The sequence below is a fragment of the Haliaeetus albicilla genome, chromosome 5 (assembly GCF_947461875.1).
Source record: "Haliaeetus albicilla chromosome 5, bHalAlb1.1, whole genome shotgun sequence".
Taxonomy (NCBI): Eukaryota; Metazoa; Chordata; class Aves; order Accipitriformes; family Accipitridae; genus Haliaeetus; species Haliaeetus albicilla.
Window position 1 is genome coordinate 42,687,482 of NC_091487.1, and position 15,418 is coordinate 42,702,899.

Sequence of the window (15,418 nt, forward strand, 5' to 3'; positions counted from 1 at the left end):
GGATCCCATTACTCATCACTTCTTGAGGCGATCAGGACCAGAGGAATTACCCAGGCTGTCTCTGCCCAGCATTCAAAACTTTAGTGTGGCAGTCTACAAAGGCCTCAGTCTTAGCTTTCAGTAAATAACACAAAATAGTCACCACAGGAACAGTCCTGGCCTGTGACTTTGCAGTTCAGGTCACTTGTGAGTGAAAAGGTTCTTCATGAGGAGGACTCTACCCCATTACCATTGCTTCCCACAGTCTTCCCGTCCGCTACAACAGCAGGGAAATAGTCCATTATATAATATTTGGGACCGTACATTTTCAGGCTTCCAGGCATTCATCCCTAAAGTGTTTCAAGATACAATTTATAAACTTAATTTTCCCCCCTTCAGTAGTCTTATCTGCCTCTGGAAGAGTACTAGCTGCTGTGAACAGATCATGCTAGTTGCAACAGGCAACACAGTGACAGGAAACCCAGGAGTGCATTCTGTAATATGAATGCTGCAATATTAAACACTCTTCAGTGCTAAGCAGTAATGGGATTTTAGCTTGAGGTGAAAGTTTTTGTTAAAGACCGTATATCCTACGCTGTTACAATAGTTCATTACCACTCTCAGACTTTGCTTGCTAAGCTAAATTGCAAAAGTCTTCACAGCAGATCCTTTACTAGGAGCAGAGCTAAAAACAATTTTACAAAACACTAAAATTGTTCTCAGCTTACTTTTCATTTCAGTTTTTGCCATCATACTTTTCTATCTTCAACTTCCTGTCTTGGATCATTTGGGAAAATATTGTGGAAGTTTGCAATAGAAAAAAAAAATCAATTAATAATCAACTAATGCTGATTAAAAATTGAAAGTGACTGCTTTGTATTTGAAATTCATCTAGTCCTTTTCAGATGAAGACAGCATTTATTCAAATGTTCAAGTTTACCTTAACAGTGGAAAAAGTTTGCCTCCATAGTCCATTATAATACTACCAAGGGGAGAGCTTCATTACATGAAGAATACCTACTCTCAGGTTTTCATGACTAGTAAGTCTTCAAGAGCAAAGTATGAAACAAAAATTTGTCTTTTTCCTTTTTAGAGTTTATGCTGTATACGATCTGCTTTTCTAGTCATAGATCAGGGTTTTTTTCCCAAATCAAGGAAGCCAAATCAAGGAATACAATACTAAACCAACTGTAGAGCTTGCGTTTGTGCTAACTGCAGCCAGAAAACCCACTGCATTAGGGCCACTCTTGGGAGAAGATGTAATTTTTCATAGTAATCTCCTAAAGCATATTTGGGATATGAGCAACAATTTTGTTCTCATTGCCATACCATCAGCCGTTTTAAAAAGTCAGCTGTTGCTTGAATAAGATGAGAAGTACCTGGTATAGGTAAAGCAGCAGGGGCTGCACTAGAACTGCCACCTCAGAAAACGTCCACACGTCGGCTGCCATGTCGCTGGCATTCAGACGGCTTCTCCACTACCGCTTCCAGTAAAAGGCCTAAAAACTTGACAGCCACACATCTGGGTTTAGGAGCTGATCTTTTACGCAGCAATTTCACCTTGAAAAATATCAGAAGCAAGTTACCTGTTGGCAGGCGTGCCACCAGGAAGAATTAAGAGAAGGGATGAAGTAGCTGCCATTTACGCCCTTGCACTCAAGGCAAATACGCCTGTGCCCCAGGTGGGGTACCTGGCAATTGCATGTTTGTCCACAGTCATGAAGGAGAGCAAACAAATGATTTGGGAATGTTCCTTTCATAAAGCACAAAGTCACAATCACCATGGATTTCAGATAAAATTTTATCTGTTTGATTTAGTGGCACATTTTACAGCTCTTGAGATTTCCCCCCTCCCCGCTCTTAAGCGAAGATCTTTTGAATTTCTTTCCTGAAGCAGGCACAGTGAAACAAGGCATAGTGATCTTGGTCATGCTGTTTGTAAAGGCAGATCACTCCCACCTTCTAATCAGTACTGCCCCTTCCTCCAACCCGCTGAATCCCAAATCCAAACTCCCCGAAGTCTTGATGTACTTTGGTCATTGTACGTATATAAACCCCTGCCAGAAAATAACCTGTATTCTTTGCTTCCATGTACATTGTTTAGCATTAAGCTGTGCTTACGAATCTTGTCTAAAATGGGCTTTAACAACTTGACAAAGTTACTCATCTGCAGTGTAATTTACTACCCTATCCACCCTTGTATTTTCTTCAGAACAAGCTGACAGAGGTTTATGAACAAACCAAAAACCTTCCCCAGGAAGGCTGAGGAAATGTAATATTGTTACTTGAGAATTAACATGAGATTTAGGACATTAACCTGAGACTTCCAGCAAATTTTTTTCCAATGGCTTTCTTCCCTTTCCCCTTTGTTGAGATCGTGGGTTTCTGCACTGACCTAGTGTAGTTTCTCCAGAACAGTACTCAAAAAACATAGCTCTCATATAGCAAAATTTTACACATTTACTAAACCCAAACAAATTTGTGCAGGATCCATGATAATTTATACGCATGCAATTAAGTCAGGGATGTTGCTTGCAAGGGTTTTTATGAGTAACCACCAATTTCCCAATTAATTTATTTAAAAACTTTAACATTCCTTAAAAATAATTTCAGAAAATTACTTACTTCATGCTGTTTTTCTACAGTATAGGTGAAAATAACGTGATTCACTCAAACCAGGTACCATATTTGGCAGAGGTGGAAGGGTAGCTATCAGAAAGGAGCATATAGTATGTCTTGAAGTTTGCATAATATTTGTCCTCATGGACCAGAGGTTCTCAGTATTTTCCGGACAATAACCACTCTTTCCCACCCTCATTAGGGCTCAGTGTTTCTTTTGTTGTCAGGGGATTACAAATGTGCGGAAAGACAGAAGCTCAGAATAGCATATAAATAGTTTCACTAGAGCAGAGTCTGCAGCTAGCTTTCAGGAATTAGACATGAGCTATTGTCAGGATCAAAAACCATGAGGAAGTCAATGAACTTTTTTTTTTTAAGCTTGATATGGAGAAAAGAAAAAAACACAAAGAAAACCCCTCTGTAACTATTACTCTTTAAGAAAGGAAATTACACTGCCTTACTTCATACTGCACAAGGGTATTAAGTCTCTTAAAGCACTCAGCTCACTCTTTGACACTAAGTGCCAGAACTTCTCAAGAGAAAACAGAACTTCTCTGTTTCAAATAATTCCTCTCATTTCAATACTGAAGATTAAGTGCAAACTTAATGATAAAGAATACATTCTACCTCAAATACATTCTACCTAACCTAACCACACTGAGATTAATTATTTGCACTACAGAAAATACACTTTATCACCCACAGACCACTGGAATGCAGGATGCTGAGAATTTAGGAAGAACCAGTGGTTAAATTCCAGGTTCTTCCCAAGAAGGAGAGTTGCTGTCCCCCCAGTAGCAGGCTATGGTAGCAGAACTGCTCTTTACATTTTTCATTCAATTAAAAGATATAAATTAAGAAACTTCTGCATAGACTTTATATTTAGGAGAAGCCAGACTGTAACTAAATCAATAGCCTATAATCCTGATTTGCAAATAGCTAAGTGCTGTGTTTGGCAACCTGGGTAACTCCTATCAGTTGTCGTAAAACAGCTTGACTATGGAGCAGAAGAGTTATAGCAAAGTACACTTGGGTTTCACTTAGAATTTACTGTAAATAGGGTCATAGTATAATTTAGATTGAAAGGGACATCAGGACATGCCTCCTCAGATTAACCTCCTGCACCCAGCAGGGTCAGCTCCAAGGCCACATTGCTCAGGCTTTATCCAGTTGAAAACCTCCCAAGGATAAGCTGCACCACCTCTTTGGGCTGCCTGTTCCACTGATTCACTGTCCTCACAGAGGGGTTTCATCACCTTTAATCAGAACCTCTAGTTTCAAGTTATGCCACTGTCTCTCATCCTCCTACCACACACAACTGAAAAAAGCAGACTACTTTCCTGACAACTTCTCCACACTTACCAGAAGGCTGCTGTTAACTCCTCCTGAAGTTACCTCTTCTGTTACACTGGAGACCTTGTTTACGGGCAAAGAGGAAGCATAACATTTTATATATATATATATATATATATATATATATAAGTAAAGCTAAAAATTTATTGTTAGCATATGGAAATCTTAACCTAATTCAAGGATCACTGTTAGCCTAGATTTAATTATTACAGGAAAAGAAAGAATAATAATGCAGTTAGAGTACTTTTATACAGAAGTAGTTGCAGTAATAGTTAAAATTGTAACACGTTTCTCGGTTTCCATCCCTTTTCTAGAGGTTATTTTCACCCTTCTGTTGCTCCTCTGGGTCTCAAAGTCAATAGCTCCAGACTGGTGGAAAGGATAATGTGAACCTGTCAGCATCTGGAGTCCTTTGTTGAGAAGAATATGCTGCTGCTTTCTTCCCCCCCCCCCGGATCCACTTGGGGTTCTTTTTATGTTTGCTAACATGCTTTTACATCTTTCTCTTCCCTCATTGGTCTACAGCTCCACACTACATCCAAATTTATGATATGTGGTGCCCTTCACACATTAGATACAATTTCTTTGTTCTGTTACTCCCTCAACACAGTTTTGTCCAGTTCTGGTTCTGCCTTTTTTAAACCAACAAACAAAACCAAAACCAAAACCAACCAAACAAAAACAACCAAAGAAAATAAGCAACAGCAAAAAATCCCCAAACAACGAACACACACTTGACCACTGGTGAGTAACCACTCACCAATACATGACCATAGGGTCTCCAGTCCCATACATGTGCCCCATTGTCCATTTGTACTTCTGTATGCTACATCCTTTGTTTCTACTTCTAAAGGCCTCTACTATCATAAGGCTTCTACTATCATACCACACCTGCATTTCTCTTCACCACACCACTGCTTTAGTCATAAATATCTCATTCTGCATAAAATAACTGCTTATTACTCTTACATATATAAAACTATGGTTGCACCACACAAAGGTAAACAGAAGTAAAACAAATTAGCCACAGACGCCTGGCCAGTTAAGAGAAATTGTTGTTATAGCAAAGCTAAGTAAAACAAAGCTACAAGCAGGTCAAGAAAAGTCTAGAAAGGGAAGCCTGATAAGCCTCAGTACTAAGCTTATGGCCCGTTACTAACAACAGTAATATGGTATTACAGCACTACATCATCACCTTCTTCCAGTAGAACAAGCCCCAGCCTCTGACCATCCTGGTGGCCCTCCACTAAACTTGCTCCAGGTGGTTGAAATTTTCTTTGAACTGGGGAACCCAAAAACTTGACACAGTATTCTACATGTAGTCCAATACAAGATGCCAGATACAGCATCGTAAGTACTATCAATACTCACCCTGCCTTCTGTTACTCATAGGTAACTGCAACATACTAGCTATTCCAGGGAAGCTCCTACTTTAATTTACTTTCTTTAACTGCTCAGACTCTTAGCTGGATACTGCTGCTTCTCAGTAGAAAGGAGAACGCTAAAGAAAAATAGTCAAGTGTCCAAAGGCTGGCACATGAGGGAGACTTGTGATGGCCTGACACAACTGGGCCACAGGAGCCTTTAACATCTAGATAGATGTCAAGGCATAAAGAACCCCAAGGGAACATCTAATGCTGGCTTTTCAAACAGCTGGAAAAGTTTAAGATGTTACCACCACAACTCTTCATGTTTAATAATCCCACAGTCTAACTGACAAAGCAGAAAAAGCTTTTTGCCCCCTTTTTTTTTTTTTTACCCAGATAACTCCACACAGTATGAGACTAAAGAAACTGCTCATACGATAACTCCTTCAGTCACTGAGCGTGAAGGGGGGGGAGCTAAAATCTCAAGTGGTTGATGATGGTGGTAAGGTAGAACCATTGAGTGAGTGCTTAACCATCCCAGGTAAAAATAGAAAAAGAAAATTCACCCGTTTATTTGGCTAATTAAGCATCCCCCTCTAAAAGACTAAATTACTGTGCTGAAGGTAGTAAGACTGCGTATGTATCAGTAGTTTAGGTATCAAATTTACAGTACTTACTTCCCACAATTAAGAACCCCGAAATTCAAAGCTTCAAGTGGCCTGGACAAGCTTAACTATCTTCTAGTTAAGATGAGGGGAAAAAACCAAACATGCCAAAGTTCAAATTTGAGACGACATTCACATGCCTTTTTATTCCCCAGTATGTATACCAGTGAAGCATTTGTGCAGACTCCTCATTTTCAGTTCTCACCTTCTTCTGCTTCCACCTTCTGCTAGGAATGAACTAACCGTGAAGCACTTTCTTCACAGCTAGTTCATTCCTTTTCCTCCAAGGCACATTTTTTCCTTTGGTTGACTATCCTTCCCAAAGCCAGTTAAAAACTGTCAACCCACCCTCAAGACCCTTTGTCCTAAAGACTCCTTGAAAATCTGTGACCTTGCATAGCAGTTTAAAAGCATATGCATTTAAAAAAGCTCCTAAGGAGGTGGAAAACTCAAAATGTCTTTTGTTGTTCAAAGTGCATCAAAGGAACATTTTGCTCATCAAATCTGCTACAGCTCTTCACTCCACAGTGTAACAGGCTGAGTCTTCCAGCCTGTTCAGTGATAAATCTATAGAGACAGTTTTGTTTCACAGACATCCCTAGCATGAACTCTACAGACGTACACGCCAACAGTCTCAGGATGTGTGTGTTGGGAAATGCTGCACCGCTCATGGTAAGCCACCACACCTGTGAGACGAATTCCGTGTGCTGCATGTAGGAAGGGGGATGGGGAGGGATGGGGAGCAGTACACGCAGGGCAGACAGACAAAACTGGAGACAGCAATATGAAATTACTTATAGAATCGTAGGATAATTCAGGTCAGAGGGGAGCTCAGGGAGGTCTCCAGTCCATCCTCCTGCTCCAAGCTGGGTAAGCTTCAAGGTTGGATCATGTTATTCATGGCTTAATCCAGCCTTCTTTCAAAAACCTCCAAAATAGAGACAGCACAATCTCTCTGGGCAACCTAGTCCACTCTCTGACTGTCCTATGGGTGAAAATTTTTTTCCCTCCATCTTGGCAGAACTTGTCCTGTTTCAAGTTATGCCTGTTGTGTTCAGACTGATAAATGAAGTGTCAGTTTCTAAAAAAAACAAATTCCAGACAGAAAACCCCTAGCACCTCAGATCAAGGGATAAACAATCAACCTTATTAAACCAACAAACCAAGTTTATTTATAGAAGTCTGTACAATTGTGATGAACTATGCTAGGACACCAATGAAACAAAGCAAACAAATCTCTCCCTCTCTAATGAGTGGGAGGTGTAGTCACTCACCTTTACATGCACTTAAAGGAAAAAAGATTACAGCTTTCATACACAGTTCTGTAACTATTCAAAAGTACTTTCTTGATGTATTATTCTCAATATAAGAGGTTTGCATGATAATTTACTGACTGTTCCTCTCAAAGTATTTCAGCAGAATCCAGAAACTTTGAGAGGGTAAGTGGCAGTTTCATAGTTGCAGATAACTAGGACATAGTCCATCATTCAGATCTGCGTTCTAAACTCACTGCATCTCCTCTGTTTCAGCTATCTCCACTAAAAGTTACTTGCAACACTGTACAGGTCTCGTTGACGTTTTGGCTGTAGTACAGACTATTCTTGTGTTACCAAATGTAGAAGTTATCTAAAACCAATACATCAAGGGCAAGCATATTAAAAATACTGAATTTGAGTTAACTTTACCTTTAGAGACCACTTGTCACTGTGCCTCAGAGCTCTGAGGCATTTCTGTGGAAAAACCAGTTCCTGAATCACTTTATTTGGCAATTATTTCTGCAAAGCATTGGAGAGTGATTATTTTGAAAACTGGCTATTGCAAAATAAGTTTAGATTTTTTTATTACAAATCTGTAACATAATTGAAGCTGTTGAAAAAAACAAAATCATATCATATGCATTATCTACACAGTGAATCACGATGTCTCCTATGAAGTTATCATGGTAGATTCCATAAATCCACTCTTAAAAAGTTAAAAGTACACATACGTGAGAGCCTACTACAACTCCAGAGAAGCTGCTAAAATAGGCCATCAAATAAAGCACACTATGATTACATATTTACAGAATAACCCACATGTGTCCTAGAACTATGGACTATTCAGTAAATAAGTATTGAAGGATTTCTAATTATTTGTTTACACGGTAGATAAGAGCTGCTTCATAGGTTGATTTTCTTTTTATACACAGTATCAATCTGCACACAATTACATGATGTTTCTTTAAAGCTACTGTTAAAAAAAGGAAGAGAAAGTTAAATAAGAACTAGATTAAAGTTGCATTAAGAATCCAACAAGAAAGCATCAAACACAGGTTTAAAGGTAACCAGTGTATGATTTCAGAAAAACAGTAATGCTCTGACACAAGAAGAGCATCAGCATTTTCCCTCTTCAGGGTCCCCCAGAAACATTCCTATCCAGTTCAGTGCTTAAGTTATATACGTACTGGACTGAGTAGGAACAAACACGTGCTTGCACGCTTACCTGAACGAGGGCCTCTAACCTTTTAGACTTCTAATTCTCTTTTAATTTAGTTCTTAGCTCCATATATTCAGTTGTATCTTGTTTGGAAAAGTTCTTTGTTAAATGTCACTTATATTTACACTTTGATTTTTTTTTTTTTTTACACCTGAGTGATAATTTAGCTGTCACCTTGTGTCCAGTCAAATATTCCATAAAGCCATACAATTCTTGTGCTAGTGTTGCACTCCACTTGTACCAGTTTATATATGGAAAAATGTGCATCAGCTACCTCTCATACATTACCCACTGACCTTTCTATGTCCTTAATGTGTCCTTCCCCTTCCACACAAAGTGATTTTTTTTTAATTATTAATATTTTTTGTTTGTTTATAGAAGCCCCGTTTAAATGGTTCACAAAGCAAGAACAAAGTGAGCTGGAGCCCAGTGAAGACACAATGACTTAAAAAGTATGTAATATTGGAGGCTTGGAGAAGAAATTAAAGCCCAACCAATGAGCACCCCAGGGCCATCCCAGAAAAAGCTACTCCACTCAGTTACAGCTGGAGACTCCGGATGTACTATGGATGATAAGTCCCACGTCAAGAGCTGTGTACCTCTCTCTCATCAGTTAAGTGTAAGTAAAAAAGGGAACATCAAGTTAAACAGCTATACCAGCCAAGCCGTTTTAGTAAGAAGAATCACATTTAATGAGTTTCTTTCTTGCAATTTCAGATGCTCAAGTACAGCTGGTAGAAATTCAAAACAGCCGTAAAGAACTGTGACAGACGGATACAAATAGTACTGCAGCTTAAAAATGATAAAAAACACCTGAAAAAAAGTCACACAACCCTCCCAAAAAAATTTACACTTTGAACCTAAGCCAGTTTTTGAAGATTCCCTTCTCCAAAGCTAGGATGAAGGAGGAAGAAAAAGAGGAAGAAAGTGCAGATGACCTTCCAGCCACAAAGGTCTTGCGCCAATGTTTATTCACCATGCCTGTGGTGGTATGTAAGGGGAGATCACCAAGTGCCGATTCTGCGACCACCATGAGATTCCTACGGAAATCCAGACCTCAGGCTAATACTGAACACAGAGTGGACCAACGAGCTGCATCAACAAAATAAAAACAAAACTCAAACTAAAAGAAATGGGAAAACCCCAAATAGCACAGATCCACATTTGTGAGGGGGGCAGGAGGAAAGGGCAAGAAGGGAGGTCTATACAGTAAATAGTTGAATGGTTTATGTTACAGATGACTGGCAGTTTTAAAGAGTCTCTTCCCAGCTCCATTGCTGCTCCAACCCAGAAGGGAGAACTGAAAAGGGAGGAAGAAAAGGTAGGACATCGTCATGGAGCATGCAGGATCAGAAGCAGCAGAGTGGGCATGCTCAAATAAGCCCCCGCCTCTTTTTGTAGTCCTCCAAGTTCAATGATCGCCGAGGGGCACCATCTTTTGCTGGTGGAGCCTTGGAGGTGATGGCCAGTGCCTTAGATTCTGTTGGGGATAAGAAAACAGTGAGGACCGAAATACCTGAAAACTACAGATTTTTACTTGTTGCTTTTACTGACAGCTTCACCACAGAATCACGTTTGGCTTCTCTAGTATATATCAGGTTAGAACTGCAGTTAATACAGGCAGTATCTGGTAGCTTATCTTCATGGATAAAGCATGTGCTATTTTGACTGTTTGTTAATTCAGCTTTCTGCCGGTAAGTATACTTTCATTTCTTAAGAAAACTACTCTATAGCATGCTGAAATCACAATGTAAACAGAGCCTGCAGGCTCAGTTCTGGGATCTTTGATAAATCATTACCCCATGAGAATAGCAAGCACAAAGAGACAGATAATAAGTGGACAGAAGTCAAACTTCCTATCCATACCTACAATACACATTTTAACCAATCCCCAGGTTCTTCTTTTAAGAAAGGAGACTGCACAAAGCAAGATGCCAAAATGGTGTTCTGTCTGAGGAAAAAAAAAACCAGAACAGCCATACTTAAACCTCTACCTATATTGTGTCTCTCTCATCCTTCTCTTTTTAGTCTCCTTCCTGGTTTTCAGTGTCCTTTAGTGCCTAACCTTCATCTGCTTGCTAACTTTCTGAAGTTTGTAACTCTCACTAACTGCTTCAGGAAGTCTCCTGTTCTTGGCATCCTACCTCATTCTGTAGTCTTAGGTACAGCGTTCCAATCTTGACCTAGTTTGGAAAGACAACCTCTCCTACTTTCCCTTCTTGGCAAGGTTTTAAGTCTTTGTGCATTCTTATAGTACTCCTTAAATTGTTGTCCTCCAAGAAACTTCAGTGCTAATCCTTCCAGTAATGCAATAAAAAATGAGCCTTGTGAGTCAAATTGCACTGGTATACTCCCATGCTTTCCCACCACTGGAAAACAGCTCGATAGGACCAGAGGAAATGGCCTCAAATTGCCCCAGGGGAGGTTTACATTGGGTATTAGGAAAAATTTCTTCACCAAAAGGTTTGTCAAGCATTGGAACAGGCTGCCTAGGGAAGTGGTTGAGTCACCAGCCCTGGAGACATTTAAAAGATGTGTAGACGTGGTGCTTAGGGACATGGCTTAGCAGTGGACTTGGCAGTGTAGTTGGACTCGAGGATCTTAAGGGTCTTTTTCAACCTAAATGATTCTATGACACTAAACTGTTCTTGCCACACATCTCAGGCTCTCAAAGTCAAGATCACAAAGACAAAGCTTCAGCAAGTTTGTGTCTATAAGCATACCTTCACTCCCTGCACAGTTTTGGTTCCCCTAAAATTTTGGTTCAATACCATCTGCAATACCAAAGTTAGGGAGCAGCAACTTGGTAAAGCAGCAGGTTCAAAATCAAATAGAAATACTTTATCCACATAGTATGTACACAGATTATGGAACAGGACATCACAGACACCCAAAGCTTATCTGTCCTCAAAAGTGATAAGACAAATTAACCAAGTAAGTACCAAAGTAGATATCAAGGCTTATTAAATACAACACTCTTGTCTGTTCTCCAAAGATTATGCAAGTCTGTAGACTACTTCAGAAAACACTCATTACATCCTTTCCTCCATAGGCGTTTGGAGCAAGGATATGGGGATACACAGGCTTTCGGTTTAACACAACACAGTTGTTCTTGTTTTCTCAATGTATGTCACTAGCACACATCCCTTCCTCCTCAGTTCTAGATGCTTGCCAAGACAACAAACATGGAGTCCTTGCTCCCATTTTCAAAAGCCCACCAATGATTTTGAAAGAACTATTCTGAAGAAGTGAGCTCTACCATAATGAGCTGGACAATCACATCCCCAAACTCAGCTGGAACACCTACCTGAACTGGGAACCTGAAGATCAATCTTTACATCAAAGTCATGCACTTTGAAAAGATCTTCTGAGAGGTCACTGGCTGATTTAGAGTTCACATCTTTATCCTTCCCTTGACCCTGAAATAAAAACTATGGGTAAGTCTCCAACTCTTATCTGTCCAGATAAACAGAGATAAAAATGCTTTTTCCCCACTTCTGTCACAAACATACTTAGTTTAGCTTTCATACTGCTAGAGAAACTTAATTTTCTTTCCCTAAGAAAAAGCTGTTTCTTTTCTATGATAATCCTCTACAGGATACCTATTTCTAGAACTGAAGCATGCACATCTACTATTAGTCATAAGCTTCTAGAACAAAACGGTGACAGTGGGAAGAACATAACAGAGACAGAAATGGAAACTTGCCTTACTCATGTCCTTTGGAGCATCTGGTAATACACCAGACCCGTATTTTGCATTTAGTTGGGCAAGGATGGCAGCTTGGACAGCAGGATCTCTGGACTACAGAGGGGAAAAAGAAAAATAAAAAAGAAAAGAAAGAAGGAAAAAAAAAAATCACTATTTAAATGGGTGAAAACTATACTGTCATTTTGTTAAAACAGCACTCATATCCATGAATCTAAAACCATAAGAGGCTGTAGGTAAGTTAGCCCAATCTTCAGAATCTCAGAGACAACTGAAATCATCCTGATACCTGTGTAATAATGGATCTGACAATAACAAACTAAAAGTTATCCTTCAGAAAGTCTTTCTTTGAGAAAATGAGAAATACATTTCCTGTTGATATGGTTTGCTCCCATGACTAGTCTTAACACTATTATTAGATGTATTTGATTTCAGCTTACAGTTCTGGCTGAAACACTCTACTAGAGAGAAGAGATCTTTAGAGGACTATTTTCTTTACACAATATAATGTGTCTACCATAATAAAGCTATTCAGTTATGATTCTTTGCTAATAAGGAATTATTTCAGAAATAATTATTTAATTCAAGCCTTGCAATAAAATTCCTTTTCTATTCCCTTCCCAGTTTGTGGAGACTCATGAGAGCCAACCTGACCAGGTTTTTTTAAGTACTGATACTAGAACCGTATACTATTCCAGAACAGGCCTCAACAAAGCCAGATTACTTAGAAGGAGGAGCTGATCACCTTGCTATCTATCATTTATATAGCTAGGGACTGTAGTAGCAGGTTTTGCCACAGTATCATGGGGGACGTTTGTGTTAAACTACTTTATCCATCACAGGCCCAAAGTGTCTGGTCTTCTCTCGCCTTTCACAGATCTTTCAGGAAAATGTCAACTAATTCGAAGTGAAACTCACACCTACAGCAAACTGTTTTCCCAGAGCTAACTAAATCCGAGTAATTCTACATAAAAGAACTCACCACAGAAGTCTAAACCACAGTTGCTTCTCCAGGTACATATACCCACATCACTTATGTCCTTCACATTTTGCATTAAAAAAAATTAAAACAAAAACAAAAAAACAAACTGCTTTTTCCTTCTTTTGGGATAGCGAGTCCAGGATCTCACTCAATTGCATCTCACCCTGGCATCTGGAACATTAATAGCATATGGCACAACTGGGAATTAATACAAACAACATTTTCTTTCCTACTGTCTGCATTATGTTGGTTTCTGTTTCTCTGCAAATTGCCACAATTGAACTTAAGTATTACACTCACATTAGACACTATTGTGGGCTTGCACTGCCGCCTAGTAAAGGGGTCCATTTGTTGGTTTTTCATGCTGTGACTTTCAGCCTGAAGAAGAAAAAGCACGTGGTTTTGCAGAGTTAGCTACTTGCACCCTTATAAATCCTCCCACAGCACCCTGTCCATGCAAGTACTCATCAGCTATATATAATAACAAGATCAGAGGAAAACCACGAACAGCATTACAGATTAGAAAGCTTTTGACACACCCACAGTCCTATGCTTCACAGGTCAAAAGTCCTTACTGAATATAACACAGAAAATACATGCACAACTCTCAGGCTAGTTAAGGCTTAACCATTTGTTAACAAGCTTAACTTTCTCTTAATAGAAGTGTCACTGCATGGAATTGAATATTTCCTTTACTATTTTATTCTCTGAAGTCTCCTTTCTGATTTCTTTCCCACACAAAATGCACTAAGCCACTATTACAGTCAGTAATCTGCTGATAATCGAGTTGATCAAAAGGATAAAGCAATCTGCTTTAAAATCATGTAATCTGCCTATATGAAAGATTTTATAGATCATTAAAAAAATTGAGTAGATCATTAAAAAAACTGAGTAACTTCACCATGCAATTATCCCCCTTTGCATCATTTCATGTCTACTTGTACAGAAGTATTAATTCAGCACTATTTACCACAAGAGCCTTCTCAGACTCAACGATATTCCACTCTCTATTTCTCTGGTTGATGTAACTGCAGAAAGGAAAAAAAAAGGAGGGTGGGGGAAAGAAAAAGAAAGTGATCATCATTTATCAATTCCTACACAACAAAATGCCTGACAGCATTCTTGCAGCTTCATCCGGATCATAAATTACTCTTACTGCAACACAACAGCTACCTGGGGTGAGTGGAAGAGAATTTATATTTTTGACAGTTTTAACTGAATGACAGATACAAGGAAGTGAAGATAGGCAAATGCCAACAGAGCCATCATGATACACATTTCATGAATATATTGTACCGGAAAGACAAAATCCTGCAGTTAATTCACTACTGCTTTAGTTTCTCTCCTCCATATATTTTGATTGATGCTATTTAAGAAAGAAAATATCTGCTTCTTACCTGATTGCAGAGATGTTTTTTGTTCGTTGACGATCCAGGGCCTCTGCTCTCTCTTCAAGTTCATTAAGCTGATCTTGAATCTGTTTGGCCTTATCTTGGTCCCCCAAGTCCTCAGCCATAGCCTTCAACCAAACAGTAACTCATTAGGCACTACTCTCTACCACAGAGCTAGTCAGAGAAACAAGGGATACACCCATGAATCAGCCAGCTAACCCTATTCCAGTTGCAAATGTTCTACCCCGCATGGTAAGAATACAACAAAGAGCTAAACTCTCCTTACAGCTCAAGGCAAAACAGGACTTCTTACTCTGAAGAACCCTGAAAACCTTTGAAAGCCCTTAAACTAAGGAAGACGTAGGAACACTACTCCCAGCACGAGAAGGGCAAGTCAGTTAGATGATTTAAGTTACAGGTTTGATTAAAATCTAATATCACTATTTACCAGCTCAGAAAAGAATGATTATTTCTGCAACTGTCAGTTGCCACTTATTTCAGGGAGTTGGAGAGTCCCAGACCAACAACAGTAGCTTATCATGCCACCTGGTGACAATAAAAAGCAATTGCACCGTTCTGCAAAGGAAAACTAACAATTTACGTGTTCATTCATAGTAAAATGGTGAGCAAACAATACAGTTAAGCCAAAGAATGTATAACTAAAGATTAATACAAACTCTTTGTTTTTACTATATGTGAAGCATGAATGTCTTGAAAAAGGACTGCACAAATAAAACGAAACAAAATGTGTTATATCTATCTTTATCTTCAGAGATACTTAAGATTGTTTTCTTGACTTCTCAGCTTTGGCTTCTCAGCACTGTTAGGTCTATTCCAGGAGGTCTACATGTAAAACAGTTCAGTGGCAAGTAAATCTTTCA

At 39.2% G+C, this 15,418-nt stretch overlaps 1 protein-coding gene across 1 annotated transcript in view; it reads right to left on the bottom strand.

Annotated features, from left to right (window-relative positions):
• Positions 1–7,129: 7,129 nt before the first annotated feature.
• The window catches only part of RTF1 (RTF1 homolog, Paf1/RNA polymerase II complex component), a 31,616-nt gene continuing 23,327 nt past the window's right edge, over positions 7,130–15,418 (bottom strand). Inside the window, 6 exon segments of the mRNA XM_069784434.1 lie at positions 7,130–9,938; positions 11,766–11,877; positions 12,165–12,260; positions 13,447–13,524; positions 14,117–14,174; positions 14,544–14,665. Of these exon segments, the coding sequence (XP_069640535.1) occupies positions 9,832–9,938; positions 11,766–11,877; positions 12,165–12,260; positions 13,447–13,524; positions 14,117–14,174; positions 14,544–14,665 (573 nt within the window). The 3' untranslated portion in view covers positions 7,130–9,831.